The 21039-nt window shown below is 41.6% G+C and overlaps 1 protein-coding gene across 1 annotated transcript; it reads right to left on the bottom strand.

Annotated features, from left to right (window-relative positions):
• Positions 1-4553: 4553 nt before the first annotated feature.
• Positions 4554-18907, bottom strand: LOC146980874 (uncharacterized). The gene is made up of 6 exons (XM_085788039.1): positions 18886-18907; positions 17718-17777; positions 17454-17513; positions 15939-17138; positions 13594-15705; positions 4554-5293 (listed from the first exon to the last, which is right to left on the bottom strand). The coding sequence occupies exons 1-6, from the start codon at positions 18905-18907 to the stop codon at positions 4554-4556; spliced, it is 4194 nt and encodes a 1397-aa protein (XP_085644165.1).
• Positions 18908-21039: the final 2132 nt, after the last annotated feature.

The following is a 21039-nucleotide window of genomic DNA, read 5'->3' as shown; positions in this document are numbered from 1 at the left end:
CTCAACCCAACAGGAAGTCGGCCATTTTGGTTTTGATTTTTCCCGCCTAAAATTAACTCCTCCCAGAGCGTTCGCCCGATTACGTTCAAATTAGGTATACCACATCTCCAGACATCGCTGAGCTTGTCTTGTGCTCCGTGAGTCCGTAGGTCAAAGGGCGTGGCTGCCAGCGCTCATCAGACTTTGGCGTTCTCGCCATGTCCATACGTGTGGCTCTCACGCCCACATACTTCATCCAATCAACTTCAAACTTGCTGGACATGATGATGGCTCCGCCCTGAACGTCCCAATATATTAACTTCCCACGTAACTCATAGCGCCCCCCGGTGGTAACAGGAAGTAAACTAAAATTTGAAAATGTACATACTTTGCCCCATCAACTTCATTCCACTTCTACAACATGCAGAACCAGTTGGTGAAGCTACATTATGAAGACTGTGAAGATACGAGTAATGGCGTCCCTGTGGGGGCGTGGCTAACATTCCTCGCCATGACAATACGTTTGCCCTTTGGATGGCTTTATTGAACTCGTATCAACATGAAAATTGGTACACAGGTCCAGGGTCACGACCTCAACGTTTCTATGTGCTCATAGACGATCTCACTCATTCGCCCCCCAGTGGAAACAGGAAGTGCCATTTTTTGCATCAACATTGTCCGATTTCCATGAAACTTCACATGTGTGATGAGGGACTGACCCTGAACACACCTGCACGCATCCCATTACTGCCCCCTAGTGGACGAACCTTTAACTGCTCATAACTCCCTCATGCTTTGTCCGATTTCCATGAAACTTCACATGTGTGATGAGGGGCTGACCCTGAACACACCTGCACGCATCTCATTACTGCCCCCTAGTGGACGAACATTTAACTGCTCATAACTCCCTCATGCTTTGTCCGATTCACTCCAAACTTCACACAAGTGATGAGGGGCGGCCCCTGAACGCACCACACCACATGCGGTGACTGCCCCCTGGTGGATGAACGAAACATTGCGTTTTTTGCCTCCTTCCAGGTTTTTTCTCCATTTCTGCTCCGCGCCACGGCCCCGGCGTGCCTCAGGCCCCGCGGTGGCATGGGCGAGCGAGGGCCCGCCATCGCCGCTTGCGGCTTTAATTATTATTATTATCCGACTTCGAACGCCATTTCGACCCCTTTCCCAAGCCGAGAAACGGACGAGATTTTGCACGCACCTGGGACCTGTGGCAACTCGGCGTCCTGTGGTGGTCTCGCATGTGGGCGTGGCCAAATGGCACCACAGCGCCCCCTAGACCGCGCATAGGGAATTACATTTTCCGTCTCGGATTTGGACGAAACTTGGTATACTTAACTATCAACCCGAGATCTTCAAAAAATTTCATAAAATGACATACTCTAAAACCAACAGGAAGTCCGCCATTTTGCTTCAAAGTTTGTAAACGCAAAACGAACTCCTCCTAGGGATTACGCCCGATCGGCTCCAAATTGGGTTCAGAACATCGTCAGACCTAGCTGAGCTTATCTTGTGCTCCGCAGGTCTGTAGCTCAAAGCGCTTGGCCTCTGGCGTGCCCCGAAGTTTGGCGACTGTTTCGGTGCTCGCCATGTAAATACGAACGGCTCTCATGCCCACATACTTCATCGTAGACGCTTCAAACTTGGTGCAAAAATCTATGGAGAGACCCTGAACGATCCGACATATTATTTGCGTACGTCGCTCATAGCGCCCCCCGGTGGTAACAGGAAACGTACAAAAATTCGTTAAAAATACGTAGTTGACCAAATCGACTTCATTCCACTTCTAAAACATGCAGACCCGGATGGTGAAGCTACATCATGAACGCTTTGACCCTACGAGCAACGGCGTCCGTGTGCCGCCGCGGCGAAAGTGTATCATCCCAATTTAAATTACGTTTGCCAATTACGCGCACATACTTCGTCGTAGCCACTTGAAATTCAAAGGACATGACAATGGCTCCTCCCTGAACGTTTTGATGTATCGACTTCCTGCCTGGCTCATAGCGCCCCCCGGTGGTAACAGGAAGTACGCAAAAATTAATTAAAAATCCATACTTCACCCGATCAACTTCATTCCACTTCTAATACATGCAGAACCAGTTGCTGAAGCTACATTATGAACGCTGTGAAGATACGACGAACGGCGTCCGTGTGCCGCCGCGGCGACTGACGATTTTTTATCGTACAATTACGTTTGCCTTTTTCGTGGCTTTAACGAAGTCGTGTCCTCACGAAATTTCATCCACGGGTCAAGAATGGCGAGCTCTTTCAGCGGATAGAGTCGTTTCCCATGGGCGTGGCTAAATGCCTCAATAGCGCCCCCTAGAAGTTTTTCCGAAATTCTCCATAGACAAATTTCGCTTACTTTGTCGTACACATACGAAACTCGACACACACCTGTATCATACCCAAACATACCGAAAATTGAATTGGAGCCACGCCCTAAACCCAACAGGAAGTCGGCCATTTTGGTTAGCATTTCTTTGACGCAAAACGAACTCCTCCGAGGGAGTTCGCCCGATTGACTTCAAATTGGGCACGGAACATCTCCAGACTGAGCTGATTACGGCTTGTGCTCCGCAGGTGTGTAGGTCAAAGGGCGTGGCTGCTAGCGCACGGCCAAGTTCCCGAATTCAGCTAAAAAGATTTAAATGCTATCACGCCCACAGATTTGATCGCAGCAGCTTCAAACTTGGTGCACATGATGAGGGCGTGACCCTGAACGATACGACATATTATTTTCCTACGTCACTCATAGCGCCCCCCGGTGGTAACAGGAAGTGCGCTAAAATTCATTAAAAATACATAGTTGCCCCCATCAACTTCATTCCACTTCTAAAACATGCCGAACAAGTTGGTGAAGGTATTTCGTGAACGCTATGACGCTACGGATAATGGCCCCCTTGTGGCGGCGACAGGAATAGCGCTCCATCATGAACTGCCACCTCCCACGGATTTTGCCCGATTGACTTCATATTCGCTACAGATCATCAGGAGACCGAGCTGGTCAAACACTATTAAAAGCTTTTCTCTACGTCAAACGGCGTGGCTGCTAGGGGGCGACAAAGTTGGCCAACTGCTCGTTTAGTCGCCATGCTATTACGTTTGCCTTCCACGCCCACATACTTGGTCGTAGTCACTTCAAAATTTCAGTACATGATCAGGGGCCGGCCCTCTACGCCTCCATTTGATCGTACGCTAGCTCGCTCAAGACGCCCCCTTGTGGACACAGGAAATGTCGCGTTTTGCATCGACATTGTCCGATCGGCTCGAAACTTCACGTGTGTGATGAGGTCACGACCCCGAACACAACGGCCCACATCCCGTTACCGCCCCCTGGTGGACGAACCGTAAACCTGCCGTAACTCCATCGTACGTTGTCCGTTTTGCTCGAAACGTCACGTGTTCGACGAGGGGACCGCCCTCGACGCAGCCGCCCACGTCCGGTTGCGCGCGGGGGTTTTCGAAGAGCGGCCCGGGGGCAGCGGGGACGCCGAGTGGCGTGGAGCGAGGGCCCGTCATAGCCGCTTGCGGCTTTAATTAAATTTGTATTCGCCTGGAATCACGGTAAATTAATTACCAGAAAACATCTAAGATGCGTTCAAGAACGATCGAGCATTCATTTCTATCACAATTTCACATCAGTTACGTTTCCCGACTGTCTCATGCAGGTTGCGACGCCATCACAGTGACAAATCCAGTCCGCAGACAGAGTTATTAACACCCGAGTGACTAATCAGATGTAGAAATTAGATGATGAAATGCACTCACCTGCAGATGATCAATAATCCGTCTCTAACGTCAGTCGTTCTCCTGATTTGATCAGATTTCCTCACTAGTACAATGACGTTTTTCATTGAAGTTGTTCAAGTTGCTTCGACATCCGAACTTCATGCTGTGCCATCAGTCCGACTCCAATCCGAAAGTGAAAGGCATGCATTCAATAGGCCTACTATTTAGGTAGTACTTGACTCGATGTTGTTTATATCCGTTAAGATCGAAATATATTTACACGCTACAATCCCGTTTTCATCATCCTGGTCCCTCTGTGCAGTTACTGGTCGTTTGTTTAAATCGGCTACTTGCTGTGATGAACCGTGTCTATTGATTTTATAGCAGGGATGTCGCAAACGATCCGCATTAACAAGGACCCCCCAAAAAATAAAGAAAGAAAGAAAAAGGAAGAAACTGCTCAACTGAATATTCATGAGGCACGGACTTAAAAATCAAGTCTGAAACAGAAAAATATTCTAATTGATTGTGATTTAAACACATTGAACCGGGCAGGAAATTGATTAAGTTGTGCAGCAAATACTGTGTTAAAGTAACATTACAGACTCTGCAGACAGCAACAAACCACCTGTTTGAACAAGCGCTGACGTGTGGAGCTATTTTCATTATGTTAGAGCTCCACCTGCTGGACGCAGCGAGGCATCAGACAGTCAGCTCACTGCACAGACAACACTCAAACAAGTAGCCTATATTAACAAGTTACATAAAACGTTTTGCTCTTTCTGTGACATATCTCATGACATATTTGAAATAAAGGAATTAAATTACTTACAACTGACGACAACTTTTGTTGTCTGGTCCTTAAGTTCAGCCTGTAGCTCGGTGATGTGTTTCTGTTGTTGTATGATCTTTTCTATTTGCACATGTGCAAATGTCTCAGTTGTGTAGGATGGTTTGTCTTTGTCAGCTCTCATCTTGTCCACAGTGTCCAACAGCTCAGGGATCTGCTGCTTGTCCTTGATGTTGACAACAACAGATCTTCCTCCACAGCTCTGACAGAGCTCCTGGATGTCTCTGTTATCTCTGACAAAGTTAACAACAGCTGGAGCTGTAGGATCTGACTCCACAGTGAACAGGATCATGGTGAAGTCATTGACTCTACAGCTGAATGTGTTCTGGATGGTCTTTAACTCTCCTTTGTCTTCATCAGTGAGGGGACCCACAGGTAGGACCAGGATGAAGCCATGGACGCCCTCAGGATCACAGAGGGAGAAACACCTGAATGCTTTCTTCATCACTTCCTCCTGAGGTTTTCCATACAAGGCAGGAAGCTCCACCAGGGAAACCTGACGTCCACACACCTCTCCCTGACGTTTAACACACTCTGATGAGTTGGAGACTGAATGAAGCTCTGTCTGACCTAAAATGGCCTCAGCTGCTGAAGTCTTCCCTGCTCCTCTCCTCCCACACAGAACCAGGTTTAGAGCTCCTTTCATGGGTTCTCCTGCTGTGAAATCAAATTTCATTTTCAAATTTAAACATTTAGTTGCAGAACTACGGTGGCCTGGAGGTGCAAACCAAGATTACAAAATCAGAAACACTTTTACAAAGTTTGAGACAAATGTACAATTTAGAAAACATTTTTACATATCATAAAACAAAGTTACATTACCATAACACATTTAAAGGTTATAGCTACAACTTTTTCATCAAAAGGATTAATTTTAAAAAAATAATACATCCACAGAATGTCTAGAGGGGTGCAGAATAAAAGTATTAATTTTACTGAATAAAAAAAAAATTGTGTATAAATAATTGTTTAATAAATTTTGGCGGGTCCGAAATATATAAATATTTACATCTGGTTACATTGGCAACGTCGGCATGGAATGATCTCTGTGGCAACAGCATTAGAACTTTAGCTACTGCTGTAACTGGCAACCAGTAAAACGGAAGGTTGGAATGAGAGTAGGCAGTGTGAGTTCTACACCTACTGGCCAGGAGGAATTAAACTTGTAGCTATCACCTTTAGGCTGGATTGCACCAACAAGGTTTAACTTTAAAACCAGATTAAATCACGGTTTAAGTTTAAATTCTGTTGCACTAAACTTTAAACCTAGTTCAAAATTAAGACAGATTAGATTTAAACCTCCCTTTAAACCTCAGTTTAATTTTTACTCTAAACTAAGTTTAATTTTAATCCTGTTGCACCAGAACTTTAAACTCCAGTTTAAACTGTGATCTAGGGTTAATTTTAAACTGACAGTGGAGGAGGTTTAATTTTTTCAATGGCTGCATTTTTGAGCCGGAGTGAGCAAAATTATGAAGTTCCTTGAGGAAAATTGAGAGACAGGCTCTGTCTCTCAATTTTCTCTCTTTTGCTTTGTTTTGGAGAGAGACGGAGAGAGACGGTGTTTTCTCTGACAAAGCTCAGGTGAAGCTACTGCAGCAGAGTAGAAGGCTCAGGGCTGCTAGCTGCACTAGCTGTCTCTGATGCTAACGAGTGCTAGCACGTCTCTCTCTCTCTCAACAGCAGCAGTCAGGAGGACAAAAGAAAGAAATACAGTCTGAGTGAAGCGCTGGAGCTGCAGACCGATTCCTGACCATCACTGACAACTAAAGCCTCGACTGGTAACAAGTATGAGGACCGTTGTGGGGAGCTAGCTCGATGCTAAATCCGGCTAGTGGTAGTGGTTAGCATCCACCGCTAACACCGTCTTCCCAGCTCGGCTCTCCTGTTTAAAAAACAAAACAAAACAAAACATGTGACACCAGAGGCTCCTGTTGGTGACGGCAGGTATCGGCCCAGACTATTTCGTTTCCTTTGCGGTCTTGACTGCTGCTGTCAGGGGCAGGAGGCTAGTCTACACAGTTGAGCCCGCCCAGCTTGAATGTTTTGTTTACAAACTGCAACGAACAAAACTCCATTTTGCATATTTAATTAGTTTCCTTTATACACACTTATGTCCCTACTGATTTAAATCAGTTTAAATTCAGTTAAACTGAGTTTTACTAAACTGAGATTAATTTTAAATGGTGCAACAGAGCTCTGCTTAATTTTAAACATGGATTAACTCATTTTAAACTGAGTTTTACTAATCTCTGATTAGAGCTAATCTTAGATTAAATTAAACCTTGTTGGTGCAATCCAGCCTTAAAGTCCCAAAACAAATTTACATTTCAGAAAACAAATAAAAAAGAAACAAAACACTTTTACAAACACAGAGACAAATTTACAAGCGGCGAAACACTTTTACAAGTCCCGAAACAAATTTACAAATAACATCAATCGGATAAGGAATGTACCAACTCCGGGGTTGAACTGGAAGTGAACAGCCAATACAAGTTGTTGTTGTCGTTGATGGAGTTCATAGTGACCCAAGATGGACAGTAATCGGTGCTGTTGCCGGCAATGATGGTGGCTACTGGCAACAGCACCAGTACTGGCGATGGCAGCGGGACCGCTGGTACCGGCAATGGCGCCGGCAGTAGCCTATGTGAATTCGCCGCCGTCATTACCGGCACCGGCACCAGGACCACTTGTACCGGTAATGACTGTGGCGAATTCACGTAGGCTACTGCCGGTGACGGCACCGATTACTGTCCATCTTGGGTCACCACTCCATCAACGACAACAACAACTCGTTATCACTAGCGATTCAACCCCGGAGTTGGTATATTCCTTTTCCGATTGATGTTATTTGTAAATTTGTTTCGGGACTTGTAAAAGTGTTTCGCCACTTGTAAATTTGTCTCGGTAAACATGTTTTGTTTCTTGTTCATTTGTTTTCTGAAATGTAAGCTTGTTTTGGGACTTGTAAATGTGTTATGGTAATGTAATTTTGTTTTATGATATGTAAAAATGTTTTCTAAAATGTAAATTTGTCTCAAGCTTTGGAAAAGTGTTTTTGGATTTTGTAATGTTGGTTTGCCCACCGTACAGAACAAAATATAAACAGCATCACAATTTCTCAATTCATAACATTTACTGTAATACCTCTTTAATTTTACAAAGACGTACTGTACCTAGACATTAATGAGTGACCGCCTGATCTGGATGCACACACACACACACACTTACCACCACAACATACGTATAGGCAGCACCACTAATACCACAGCACTTGTCTTCATTAATTTGTCTTGTGAAACTCTGTAATAAGTTGTTTTTTGTCCTTCTCTGTTTGCGTTATTTGCCACTTGTCCTAGCAGCAGCTAAAAAAAAAGAAATAAAAAGACAACAAACAGACAAATGAGCTGCAGACAGCAACTCTGATCCCAAGAACCATACAACAGTTAAATCATGCTAGTCGCCTTAAGATGGCAGTCACTGCAATCATAATTTGGAGGAAAACAAATAACCAATTACATTTCCTATATTTTAGCTGTTGCAGTCCATTTTGTATTTAATTAGGTGAAATTAATTTTGTGAAATGCACCAGTCCAAAGAAACATTGCATAAAGAGATGCCAAAAACTAGCAAAACAAGAAGCAACCAAAAAATGAGTAGCCTACAAGGAAACAAAAAACAACCACAAAGAGAAGTAAAATAGACCAAAGGAGATGAAAAATAACAACAGACTCAGTTACTACTCTCTCAGACAGCTGGTTTGGACCCAGTCTGAGCTGAACTCCACTCACTTTCATTCTGGATGTTTGGCCCCAGTGTAGTAGGATTGTGAGATCCACTGTCTCAGAACCATCCATGTCCATATTACCGTCATTATCTGGAACATAATTTCATAAATCCATCAACATGTAATGCAGAGACACAGACCTGCAGTCACACTACAGCCCCAGAAACACATCAGCTGCTCTAGACAGTCACAACACTGAGCACTGACACGGTGGTGGGTTTGCTGTGATTTCAGATCAGTACTGTAGCCTACTGTAGGCCTTACATTAGCCTATACATTTTACATAAATCTGAAAAGAAAATAAATCTGGACTCAAATGTGGAATAAATATATTTCGCTTTTGTAATGCAACACAATATTTCTTGACAAATTTTACATAATTCATCACACATCATTTAGAACAAAAAGTTTCATTGTGATAGGAGTAAAGGGAAAAAATAGTCCCATTGGGGTGTATTGTTGTCGGCACCATAGACTTTATACAGTAAATAATGATGCAAATTAAACATATTTCCCCAACTAGGATTTCTTAGGACTTTTAGTATGTTGTTCTAGACACCTCATAGAAATTACGTATGGTGAAAAACCTTCTGTGACAATTAGTCTGTCGTAAAACGCTATTTTGCCTGGACTAAAAAGCAGTGTTCCTGTCCTGCTCAGTGTCGCCAAATTGCATTAAAATTTCAATAGAAATACAGCAATAAAAAAAAAAAACAATTTCAATGTAATATTTTAAAAGTATATTTTTATAACTAAAATCCACTGTAGGTGGATAAAATATTAAATATTTATCATTCTTTTGTGAGAGAGAGACATTTTCAGAGGCATTCAGTCTTTTTTTTTTTTTTTAAAGGTTCAAATGTCATTTCAAATGACATACACCCATCATGAATACAAAATTTAACCTACATTTTAACATAGGGATCTGGTGCATCATGCTTTTAAAATATTTCTGAATTGCTCATCATGCCAACATGCCACTGATCCAACTATAGGCTAGCTAGTAAACCCACCTAATCCCCCCAAAAACAAAACAACAAAACAAAGAAATAGACAGAGGGACTGGGGCAGAGTTAAATGTGGTGAGAAGGACTAAAAGTTTACTGTCAGCATCGTTAGCATGACTAGCTGTTTGGGCGGTTACTACAGTAACTGGTTCATTAGGCTATTACCTATTTAAAGAGCTAGTTAGCTGGTTAGATACGTGCAGAGTGCAGACATAATTATGCCTTAAATACCTGCTAATTATTAGTGCTGACAACTTAATTAAATGATACTAGAATTTCACTCACTTCAAAACAGGAGGACAACAACAACAACGAGCCACACTGTCCGATCCTTCAAAAGACACCGACACCATGAACAGTTGTGTTTAGCTAAAAACAGTCACCACTAAGCTAACAGCTTTCAAACGGTCGCGGCGGTCACCTGTCAATCAAAGCGGCCCCGCCCTCGATGACGTTTCACTTAACGAGATCACATTATGTTGCTCCAGACAAAGAAATAGGAATAATGCGATTCTGAGACATTTATTGACAGGTCCACAGAACAGCCTGACATCAAAATGACATTTTATCAGAGGTAAGATCAGCAGGAATTGGAAAGCGGTGACTAGTTTCGGCAACAAACTCTCGTGAGATTTCACAACATCTCTCATGCTCATAACTGCTACAGTGATAGAAACGCTTTCAAAACACAAATGTTCTCAGGGACCTAGGCCTATGTGAAACCCAAAACTGAAACAAAACTACTTTTTCATTCAGTTCTGTTATTATCACAGAACTGAATGAAAAAGTAGTTTTGTACCGTTTCTGGAGTGAAAACAGTCGCCCAGCTATCCAATTCCACTTATGGACCTCCTACCTAAGGAGACAGAAATACACTATTACGTAAAAGCAGAAGTAAAAACACAATTACATATTTTTTTATTATCAAAATACATATATTTTTAATGTAATAATTCCCACATCTATTTATAAACACTAACACACTTCATCTATAAAAATAATGTATTTATTTTTCATAAGGAGTCTGCTCACAGGAAAACAAACCAAATCAAACATGAATACATAGGCTACATTTCCCATAAAAGTGTGTGTGTGTGTGTGTGTGTGTGTGTGTGTGTGTGTGTGTGTGTGTGTGTGTGTGTGTGTGTGAACACAAATCTCTGTGTATTACAGCATAAAGTAAAGACATCTGTCATCTCTGCTGGTTACATACTGTTTTCCTTCTATGGCTATTTTCAGTTGTTGTTGGAGAGAGAGACAGAGAGAGAGAGACTGCAGGCATAGCCCTTAAATATAAGTGGTAGTTCAGGCTTCAAAATAATTGACACACTGTTAATGATCAGCAAAATCAGCAAAAACAAACATAAATGTTGCAGGTCCCAGACTGTGGTTCCATGAACAAAGCATTTATCTGTAAAAAACAGTTTTAAAAAAATACAGCCGCCATGAAGGCATGGCGTGCTCTGCCAGTGTCTGCCGTTGGAATTTCTCCTGTATTTAAAATTTACAAACTCAATGTACAATATTCACACATTTCAAACATTATATTTCTCATACAGTCCATGTTAACTGTGGCTTCAGGTGAGTGCAACATCCATACACCTATTATTATGGTCTTCCTGATTCAGCTTCATCATCAGATATCGGGGGTTGAGTTGTTTTGAAACCTCACATGACTAAAGACCTTTCTTTACTCATTGGTAGATTAAGAGGTAAAAATGTATTTTGTTCCGTTGATGGTGATTTATATTCTCCTTGCAAACTCATATATCATCTCTCTTTATAGATACATTTTGTCCGATATTTATCTGTCAAAGAATCTCATCAGATCAAAAAAAAAAAAAGCTTTCTTGTTTCTGAGCTCTGAGGTTTTAATAATCTATAAACATGATCAAGGCTAGGAAACTCCCACATGACCCGAATGCACAAACTAAAACAACAGTGAGTAAATTCAGTTGATAAGTGAGAGCAATTTAACATACAGTAAAACAAAAAACAGTGCAAACAAAACAAACTTCAGCAAAAATAAATCTTTATTTAAAACAAAAAAAGCTTTATTCCCTAACAGAGGGAAATAAATCATCACTAATGAGTTAGATTCTTATATTTACAGGATCACAGTGATGCTCGTCTCTGTAACAGTCCATGAAGTGTCTCTGTTCAGGATGAATCTCTTTACTCTGCTGCCACCTGGAGGCCGAACCACAGAACTACCACCAGATCAATATCAACTCTGATCATCAATAATGATAATAAACTCAGGAGGCTCTCATTTCATTCAGTCAGAGGACCAACATGGTGTAAATTCACTGACTCTGTAAATTCACTGAATCTGTATTTTGAAGTAGCTACAGCATGGTGCGTTTAAGAACAACTCAGACAAATGAGAGCTGGCTGCTGAACAACCTCTCTTCCTTGTTCTTGCTCAAGTCAAATTGTTGTGTTTTCGCTGGATGGATCAGTGTCCATTACGCTCCGAGGTTTGGCACGCGTCGGGTGAGATAGGGGGATACTTGAGATAGAGAGATGAGGGGGGGGGGGGGGGGGGTACTTGAAAAGATAAAAGACCATCAGAGATTTTATTTAGAATTTTTACTCCGTGAACGTTTTTCTTGAGGAATCGGAATACAGTGAAACAAATTAGGCCTACCAAAGCTTAACACAACAAAACATGTGTGGATATAAAGCTATGTGTGTGTTATAGCATAGTAAAGACATTTGTCATCCCTGCTGGTGACACACTCAGAGACCTAGACACGCAGGGAAGAGCGCGTGAGTTGTGTGCGCGTGCAGCAGCAGCATCATTAGCATAGAGAACAACAGCTGCTTTCTCTGTCTAAGTTCTTGATGCTGAAGCCAAACACTGAACAATGAGGACAGGGACAGAAAGACAGGAACCAGCTTTACCAATTTAACCAGTTTAACTTTATTACATATAAAAGTTCAGATTACATGTTATATGTCATCATGATTTTGCTGAGAGTGAGTAATCACAGCATTCAACAGTTGCTGATTAATACTTTAGAATAAAAACTTTTAAACCAAGTAAAAAGTTCATCAACAAATCAACACTAACTGAATTTTAAAATGGAAATTACTCATATTGTGCTTTTGTAAGATAACAAGTACTTTAAACACTTAATCAAATTTTAGCTTGACCTACCAATGACAGAAAAAAGGTAAAGACTCTGTTCAACAGAAGGGAAATCTGCACCACACAATTTAACATAATTTAATGCTTTCTCACTTCTTTATTATTTTTCAAAGTATTTGCCTTTATTGATAGTAAATAGTAGAGATGGTCAGGAAAGGCAGAGGCAGAGAGAGGGGGAATGACATGCAGCAAAGGGCTGCCCGACGCGGGATTCAAACCGGGGCCGCCTGCGGTGAGGACTGTAGCCTCTACATGGGACAGCCGCTCTACCCACAGCGCCACGCACAGCCCCACTCTCTCCACTTCTGTGACTAAAATGACATCTGGTTTGTTACCGACGGCCGTCTGCCCGACTACAGGTGAATGCAGCATCAGTGTAACGCTCCATTCAGAGCTTACCGGAACACTTCAGTTTGTTGATGGGGTGATTACTGATTAATGAAAAACAGACTTTTGAACCAAATAATCGATTTTCGTGAATAGATAACAGGAGAACTTACACAATGTACCTTTAAGAATAATAAAATTATTTGAATTTGAAAAAAACTGACAGAAAAAAATCCTTTGCAGAAAACCCATGCTTTGAAAATGATTCAAATTCAAATTTATTTATACAGTATATCACCATAGGAGTACTTGACACCATAATAAAAAGTAAACATTAAACAGCAGTAGAAAATGATCCTTGAAAGGCAATAAAAACAAAATAGCTGGCAAAAGAAAGTTGCCCTTCTACTAGCAGAGTGTTTGTGTGTTTCTGGTCCAACTTGATGTTATCTCAGTTTTTCTCTGCACTTTGAATCTTTTCCTCATGAAATCTGACAGGGGTGCTCCTCTGGGCACAGAAGTTTCTCTTTCAGATCATTAATCTCCTTTTTATGTTTTTTCTGCAGTTCCTCCAGGTCTTTCAACTCTTTCAACTCTTTCATTTCTTCCTCATGTTTCCTCTGCAGCTCGTCCATTTTTTCTTTCTCATTTGTTTCATTTTCTTCCAAAAGTTTCTCTTTCAGATCATCAATCTCCTTTTTATGTTTTTTCAGCAGTTCCTCCAGGTCTTGCTTGTCACTGTCTTCATCTTGGGTCGCAATTTTATCTTTCAACTCTTTCATCTCTTCCTCATGTTTCCTCTGCAGCTTGTCCATTTTTTCATTTTCTTCCAAAAGTTTCTCTTTCAGATCACCAATCTCCTTTTTATGTTTTTTCTGCAGTTCCTCCAGGTCTTGCCTGTCACTGTCTTCATCTTGGGTCGTAATTTTCTCTTTCAACTCTTTCACCTCTTCCTCATGTTTCCTCTGCAGCTCGTCCATTTTTTCTTTCTCAATTGTTTCATTTTTTTCCAGAAGTTTCTGTTTTGATTTATTGAGTTCCTTCTCGTGTTTTTTCTGTAGTTTATCCAGTTCTTCTTTCTGCTTTTGTCGCTGGTGTTTCAAAAACTTCAGTTTCCACTCGTTAATTTCTTGCTGCTGTTTGATTGACAGCTCAGCCTTACTCATCCTCTGATCTTCTTTACTTTGGTTCACAGGTTCTTTCTCCAATGAGTTCATTTCTTCTTTGTGTTTTTTCTTAAATTCATCCAGTTTTTCCTTCTCCTTTCTTTTGTTTTCACGTGAATGTCCTTTTAGAAGATCATCCATCTCTTTTTTCTGTGTTTTCTGCATCGTCTTAATTTTTTTCCTGTTTTCTTTCTTTTTGGTCAGAAGTAGCAGAACCAACTCAGTCAACTCTACTTTATGTTTGCCCTGAAGTTTATTCATATCTTGTTTCAGATTTATTTCTGTGTGTTGTGAGAGATCTTGTAGGTTTTTATATTCTCTCCGTTTCTCCCCTAATTCTTCCTGCAGTTTGTCTATCTGAGCTGCAAAGTCCTCCTTTTTCTCTCTGAACTCATTGAATTCTTCAGCTTGTTTTCTGGCCTCCTCCTCGTACTTCTTCTTCGTCATCTCCATTTCTGTCTTATACTTTTCCTCTAATTCTTTACGCTCCTTCTCTTCCTGTTCTCTTCTCATTCTGTCCTCTTCTTTTATTCTGTTTTCAGATTTTTCTCTTTCTTTTTCATTTTCTTCTTGGAGTTTTCTGAATCTTGTTTGTTCTTCCTGTTGCCTCTGTTCATCTTCTTGTTTTCGTTTTTCCCACCACTCTTTTTGTGTCTTCTCCCAGGCCTCCTGTTGTTTTTTCATCTTCTCTTTACTCTCCTCCAGCTCTCTGTCAGTGATCTCTTTTGATTCTGCTTTTGATCTTATTTCATCCTCCAGATCTTTTATTTTTTGTTCCCACTCTTGTTGTTGAATTTCTTCCTGTTCTCTCTTCTTCCTGTCTTCTTCCTCTCTCTCTTCCTTTACTCTCTGCTTCTCTTCTCTTTCTTTATTTATCTTTTCCTCCATTTCCTTAAGTTGTTTGTTTCTCTCTCGTTCAATTTCTGCTCTTTGTTCTTCCATTTTTCTTTTCATGTCCTCTTTTTCTTCCTCATGTTTTCTTTCTAGTTCCTCCTTCTCTCTCTTCATCTCTTCATTCTCCTTCAGGATCCTCTTCATTTCTTTCTGTATTGCTGCTTCAGCCTCTTCCAGCATCTCATTGGTGTAGCAGCTTCCTCCATTTGTTTTCACCATAATGTCGATCTTCTTAATCAGTTCACTGACTTGTGTAAGATTTTGTTTATCATAGTTATTAAACACATGGTATCTTCCTCCACAGTCAGAGATCAACTTCTTAAAGGAATCTTCACATTTGTTGATGTACTCTTCAATGGACAGCTCCCCATGTTCCAGTTTATCTCCTCCAGTTAAAAGAATGATGGTGAACAACTCTGAATTCTTCCCAAAGACTTCCTTGATGAGTTTCAGTGTCTCCTTCTCCTCTGGTGTCAATCTTCCGATCTGTAACACCAACAGGAAGACATGTGGTCCTGGAGCCAGAAGACTGATACATCTCACCATCTCCTCATTAACCTCTTCATGGGACAAGCTTGTGTCAAACAGACCAGGAGTGTCGACCACAACAACAGAACGACCGTCCATTTCACATTGTGCTTTCTGACAAAACTTGGTGACTGATGTTTGAATTGGTTCAGCTTTGAACTTTTTTCTTCCCAGAATGGTGTTTCCTGAAGAGCTCTTTCCACTTCCAGTCTTCCCTATCAGCACAATCCTGAGACAGTCTGAGCTCTTCTTGTCATCATCACCTGTGAAATGAGAAGATCAGGAGTTATTTTAACAACTGAGGATTTGGACATGATGGTTAGCACGATATAATGAATTTGAAAAGATTTTAAACCCTGTGATATTTTTAACGTATGTTACAGCCACCTGCAAAAAATAAATACATTATAGCAAATTTATTGAAAAGGAAAAACTGAAATATCATGTTAATCAAAGTATTTAAGCTTCGCATCATTAAAGGTTTAAGATTACTTACAACTGACTACAGCTTTAGTTGTGTGGTCCTTAAGTTCAGCCTGTAGTTTGGTGATGTGTTTCTCTTGTCGTATGATCTTTTCTATTTGCACATGTGCAAAAGTCTCAGTTGTGTAGCAGGGTGGTTTTTCTTTGTTGAGTCTCATCTTGTCCACAGTGTCCAACAGCTCAGGGATCTGCTGTTTGTCATTGATGTTGACAACAACAGATCTTCCTCCACAGCTCTGACAGAGCTCCTGGATGCCTCTGTTATCTCTAACAAAGTTAACAACAACTGGAGCTTTAGGATCCGACTCCACAGTGAACATGATCATGGTGAAGTCATTGACTCTACAGCTGAATGTGTTCTGGATGGTTTCTAACTCTCCTTTGTCTTCATCAGTGAGGGGACCCACAGGTAGGACCAGGATGAAGCCATGGACGCCCTCAGGATCACAGAGGGAGATACACCTGAATGCTTTCTTCATCACTTCCTCCTGAGGTTTTCCATACAAGGCAGGAAGCTCCACCAGGGAAACCTGACGTCCACACACCTCTCCCTGATGTTTAACACACTCTGATGAGTTGGAGACTGAATGAAGCTCTGTCTGACCTAAAATGGCCTCAGCTGCTGAAGTCTTCACTACTCCTCTCCTCCCACACAAAACCAGGTTTAGAGCTGGTTTCATGGATTCAGACACTTCAGTGAAGGTGAGGAAGGTTCCTCTGTTTGTTTGCACAGTTCTCTCAATCTTCTCCATGAGCTGATCATGGTCGTTTTCAAACATGTTGTGTTGTCTTCCTCCACAGTCTTGAAGCAGTTGACGAACAGTGGATTGTGATCCACTCTTCTTCTCTGTTAAGACGACCATCGAGTGTTTAAAAGCATCTTGACCAAACAAACTCAGGATAAAGTTCAGTGTTTTTCTGTTCTTCTCAGTGAACTTTGAAGGCTTCACCATCAGCAGCAGAACATTTGGTCCAGGAGAACAAAGAGACACACAGTTCTTCACTTCTTCTCGCAATGCTCCCACACACAGACTAAACATGTCTGGAGTTTTCACCAATGTGAATGGTTTTCCTTTCCACTCTCCTTTGGTAGCCTTACATGGCTTTTGTGGGTTGAATTTAAAAAAATCTAAATGTTTGCTGCTAGTCATCAATTTGGTAAATGTGTTCTTATTCTCCTTAATTATACCAATCATCATGATCCTCAGTTCACCTGCAATGAAAGCCCATAAAATAATACATTAGGTTGCAGAACAACATCAAGGAGGGATTTACACATCGCCTCTTATTGTATCAAAACTGAAATTTTTATGTGACAGTTGCTCAATTAGTCAAGGAGGCAGCCGAGGCACTCTGATGTGAATGGATATAAAAATCCTTTATTGAAACAGGGACCAATGCGTTTTCACAAACAACCCTCACACCCTCAAGAAGACTTGTTATCATACTATATCTTATGGATACATAACATGATATTTTCAACAACTTTGGACAAATCACCCAAAACTGTTAGTTCAGTTTGACTCACTGTCAGATGGCAGGTAAGGAAAGCTGCTGCGGTTCTTCAGAGGTTGAGCTTCTTCTGTAACTATAAGGATAAGGAAATATACAATATAGAATATACTTCTGTTTTATATTCATTTCATATTTTTGATCTAAACCCTAGCAATAGCATCATGAAAAACTACGGTGACTGTAAGTTACTACTGATGTTATCTAATGGCTCGTTGCTGAATAATGAAGAGTAAAGATTATTCTCAGAGAGACTGACATCTCATGCAGTTTCACTCACAGTTAGGGCGGATGAGGTCAGGACTGCTGCTGCGCATCTGAGAGTTTAATTCATCATCATCTACAAAACAACAGATAATCAAAAAATCTAAATCAGTAAGTCAGCATTAATTAAAGTTACAATATGTAAGAAATCGAAACTGGCTGTAAAATCATCCTAACACAGAGACTCAGGAAAAATGTTCATATAACATACTGAACTCACCAACAACAGCAGATTTGCAGACTGCAAATCATGTTTATGTTTTGAATTTACGGGTTGGGCATGTTGCGCCACCCAGTGCTCTCTCCCAGTCACAGCATCAGTTGGGTTTTAGCCACCAGGTTGCCAGTTAAGCTTCCACCGAACTACGGCTGAGAGACAAAATGGGATCGCGAAAAAAAAGATTGTTTTCTATTATCGGTTATTGTTATTATGGTCATATTTCCTTGATATCACAGAAATAAGTGGCTTTCTCTGCCGTTTGATACACAGCTTGCTGTTGTGAGCATATAGCCTAGTTAGTTTTAAAGCTAAAGCTAAAGGGAAGAATTACAAGGTGAAAGTTAGAAAAGAGGGAGGAAATGTGGCGAAATGGAGCCTAAGGTAAATAAGTTGATGGTGAATGTGTGGACCGGTTCATGAGATGAGTCCGGCCCGGTCAGGTCGCCTGTCTCCGATGTCATAAAGTGAAGGAGAAACGGAGCGGCTCGTGTTGTTTATTATGTGGTAAGACGTCTCATATGTTGGCTCATCTACGGCGTGATGCGGGGTTACTGTGTGTGTGTTGTGTGTGTCAGCGCTGCACACACAGTGTCGGAGTGGTGAAATGTAACAACTTGCAGATCACCTGAGTGACGTGAACTCCGCTCGTTACTGTGAGTCAGAGCAATAAAACAGTTAGGTTGTTGATGAATATTTAGCTTTTTACTCTGCTTTGAGTCTTTGAGACTGACTGTGAGTGAGCAGAGCGGAGGTTAGCACGTCACTGTCTGGCAACCTCGAGTCTGGGGGGTAGGGGAGGGGAAACAACACGCTGCTGTGTTTTCAATTTGACTGCAGCAACAATTTTGGCCACATTCTTACATACCTCTCCTTTAACTTAACATGCTGCAACATGTAGTTCAGACTTCACAATTTTCCATCCAGCTCCAAGTATGAGATAAAATTGGATGCTTCACTGACTCACCTGCAGCAGCAGCAGCAGCCATCTCGGACATCAGAATTAATTCATCTGGAGGGAAGAGGAAACACTTTAGTTTCTCAACCACTAAAATCTGTAACCTTATCTGTCACTTACACAATAACAAATAAATTACCAAGTGTTCAGTTAACATCTGAGGATAAGCAGTGAATGGTGTTTCAACTCACCAACATGATAACATCACAACAATCCAGTAAACAGCAGCCCACGTGTCCACACGACACAGTGTCAGGTTACACACACTAAAAGGTGTGTATATGCCGTACTGTCACATTACGCAACCTCCACAATTTAGAGGCTTCTGCCTCCATGCTGTGTTTGCTTTGTTCTGACCCAAACACAGCGTGTGCTGTTTGGTTCAGAAACTCGCGCATTTGCAAAAAAAAAGGAGAATCGATAAGCAAAATCGTTACGAAAAGCGCCATAAATTGCACTGAAGAGGAGCCCTTGCAGGGTGCGAGCTTTTCAGAACCCCAGTTCTTTCACAAATCCTGTCCCATGTTCGTTTAATCTGTGGTTTGTGTCTTTCTCTTTTGCAGTAAAATTTGTATACAACCATCCATTTCAAAAACTAGTGTGTAACTTATTTGGCTTTATATTAGCAAAAATCAAATATTGTTTTCATAAATCCGTATTTCACTGAAGTGGAATCACACCTGCATACAAATGAAAGCTTTCTCGTACCTTAGAATGAGTCGTTACAAGCCGTTACAAATACATAAGTGGGCGACGCACCGAACCTCGGATGCCATGTTGCATCGCCATTTTTTTACGTTCAGTGGCAGCGTGACCATAGGTTACCACGGAAACTCACCGGAGCTGTTGTCTGTCTGACGTCTGCCCAATTTCACGTGAATGCAACATCAAGAACACTTTCAGATATGCAACCGCACCGCTAGATGGGGGGAATTAGGGCCACGGGGCAAGTGCACCGGGCACTGGCCCCTACAGCTATGAAATCAAAGCGTTCAGGAAGTGCTTTGTGACGCTCTCGGTCTGGGTTTATTCTGATAGTAGCTACCGTTTTGTCACAGTAAGCCTAAATGCAAGACCAGTACAGAGGCAGAAAATCACTCTTTTTCTCCACGTTTCTGTCTGCCTCAGCCTGGGGGGCCCCTATCGTCATTGGCAACCACCTCAAGTTGCCGTGGTAACCTCTGAGCCTCAAAATGTTTTAAATAAACTGATTAATTCAGGTATGTCTGACCGTCAGACAAACCTGGATTAATCAGTTTGTCCAGTAATGTAAGACAGGAAATAAAGGAGCTGGCTAAAGTTCAGGAAGTAATGGAGCTGTGCATGAAGCCCATTCTACTAGGTATGTCGGTGCTCTTCCTCCTGTTTTTAACTGGAATCTTTTGTGTGGGAATAAGACTCATGTGCTACTGATCTGATCAGAGATAAAATCATTAAAACCTAACCATTACAAGGTTGCAGAGAAACCACTTTGACAATTCTTCAGTTAAAGCAGATATCAGTGGAATGTTTTTGTTAATATAAGTCCTAAATAGTCCTATTTTCCGTCAGCAATCACTTACATGAAGTATTTCAGCCTAAACACGAGTCTCTCCGTCACTCTGCTCTGCTGTAACCCGAGGAGAAAATTTTCCTTGTGGGATACAAGTGTTATCCAATGAGGGGAGAGAACGGCATGAAGGGCTGTGTGTGCAGCCAAGGGATGCGCGTGAATGTGGTGACGTAGCACGAGGACCAATTGATGCCTGACAAGGGCGGGGGCTGCAAACTCATGGTGCGTTCAAGGAAACTCGTACTTTGTGTTTTTCCTTCCTGTGAAGTCATACCAGTTCGATCTGGTACGAGTTCACGGGTCGGAAGTTACGAGTGGCCGTTATAGGGAACTTTCACAGACAACAGGACGGTAAAAACACGAGCTACGGGTTACCTGGAACGCTACCAAGTCGTAGTTGTGACTTGAAGCTGTAACTTACGGTTTCAAAAGCCTGCCTTGAACACAGCATTAGCCGAAACGGCCGTGCCGATGATATCTGCTTTAAAAACTTTCCCTTGGATTCTCCTTAAATACAAAGCCCTCTATTTCAGCACAACTACCACCAGTCCATTAAATGTCCATAATAATCAGCCTGCAGTAAAAGTAGCCTAATTATTCACACCTGCCTG

Source organism: Trachurus japonicus, chromosome 9 (genome assembly GCF_045865225.1).
Source record: "Trachurus japonicus isolate A0001 chromosome 9, Traja_1.0".
Classification (NCBI taxonomy): domain Eukaryota; kingdom Metazoa; phylum Chordata; class Actinopteri; order Carangiformes; family Carangidae; genus Trachurus; species Trachurus japonicus.
The sequence above is the reverse complement of the archived record's forward strand: the minus strand, read 5'-3'. Positions and strand labels throughout refer to the sequence as shown.

Coding starts and splice junctions, on each gene's coding strand:
- LOC146980874 (XM_085788039.1), bottom strand. CDS start 18,907: ATGGCTGCTGCTGCTGCTGCAG. Junction 17,514..17,717: donor TGACCTCATCCGCCCTAACT/GTGAGTGAAACT, acceptor TTATCCTTATAG/TTACAGAAGAAGCTCAACCT. Junction 5,294..13,593: donor TGCGACCCAAGATGAAGACA/GTGACAAGCAAG, acceptor TTGCACCTCCAG/GCCACCGTAGTTCTGCAACT.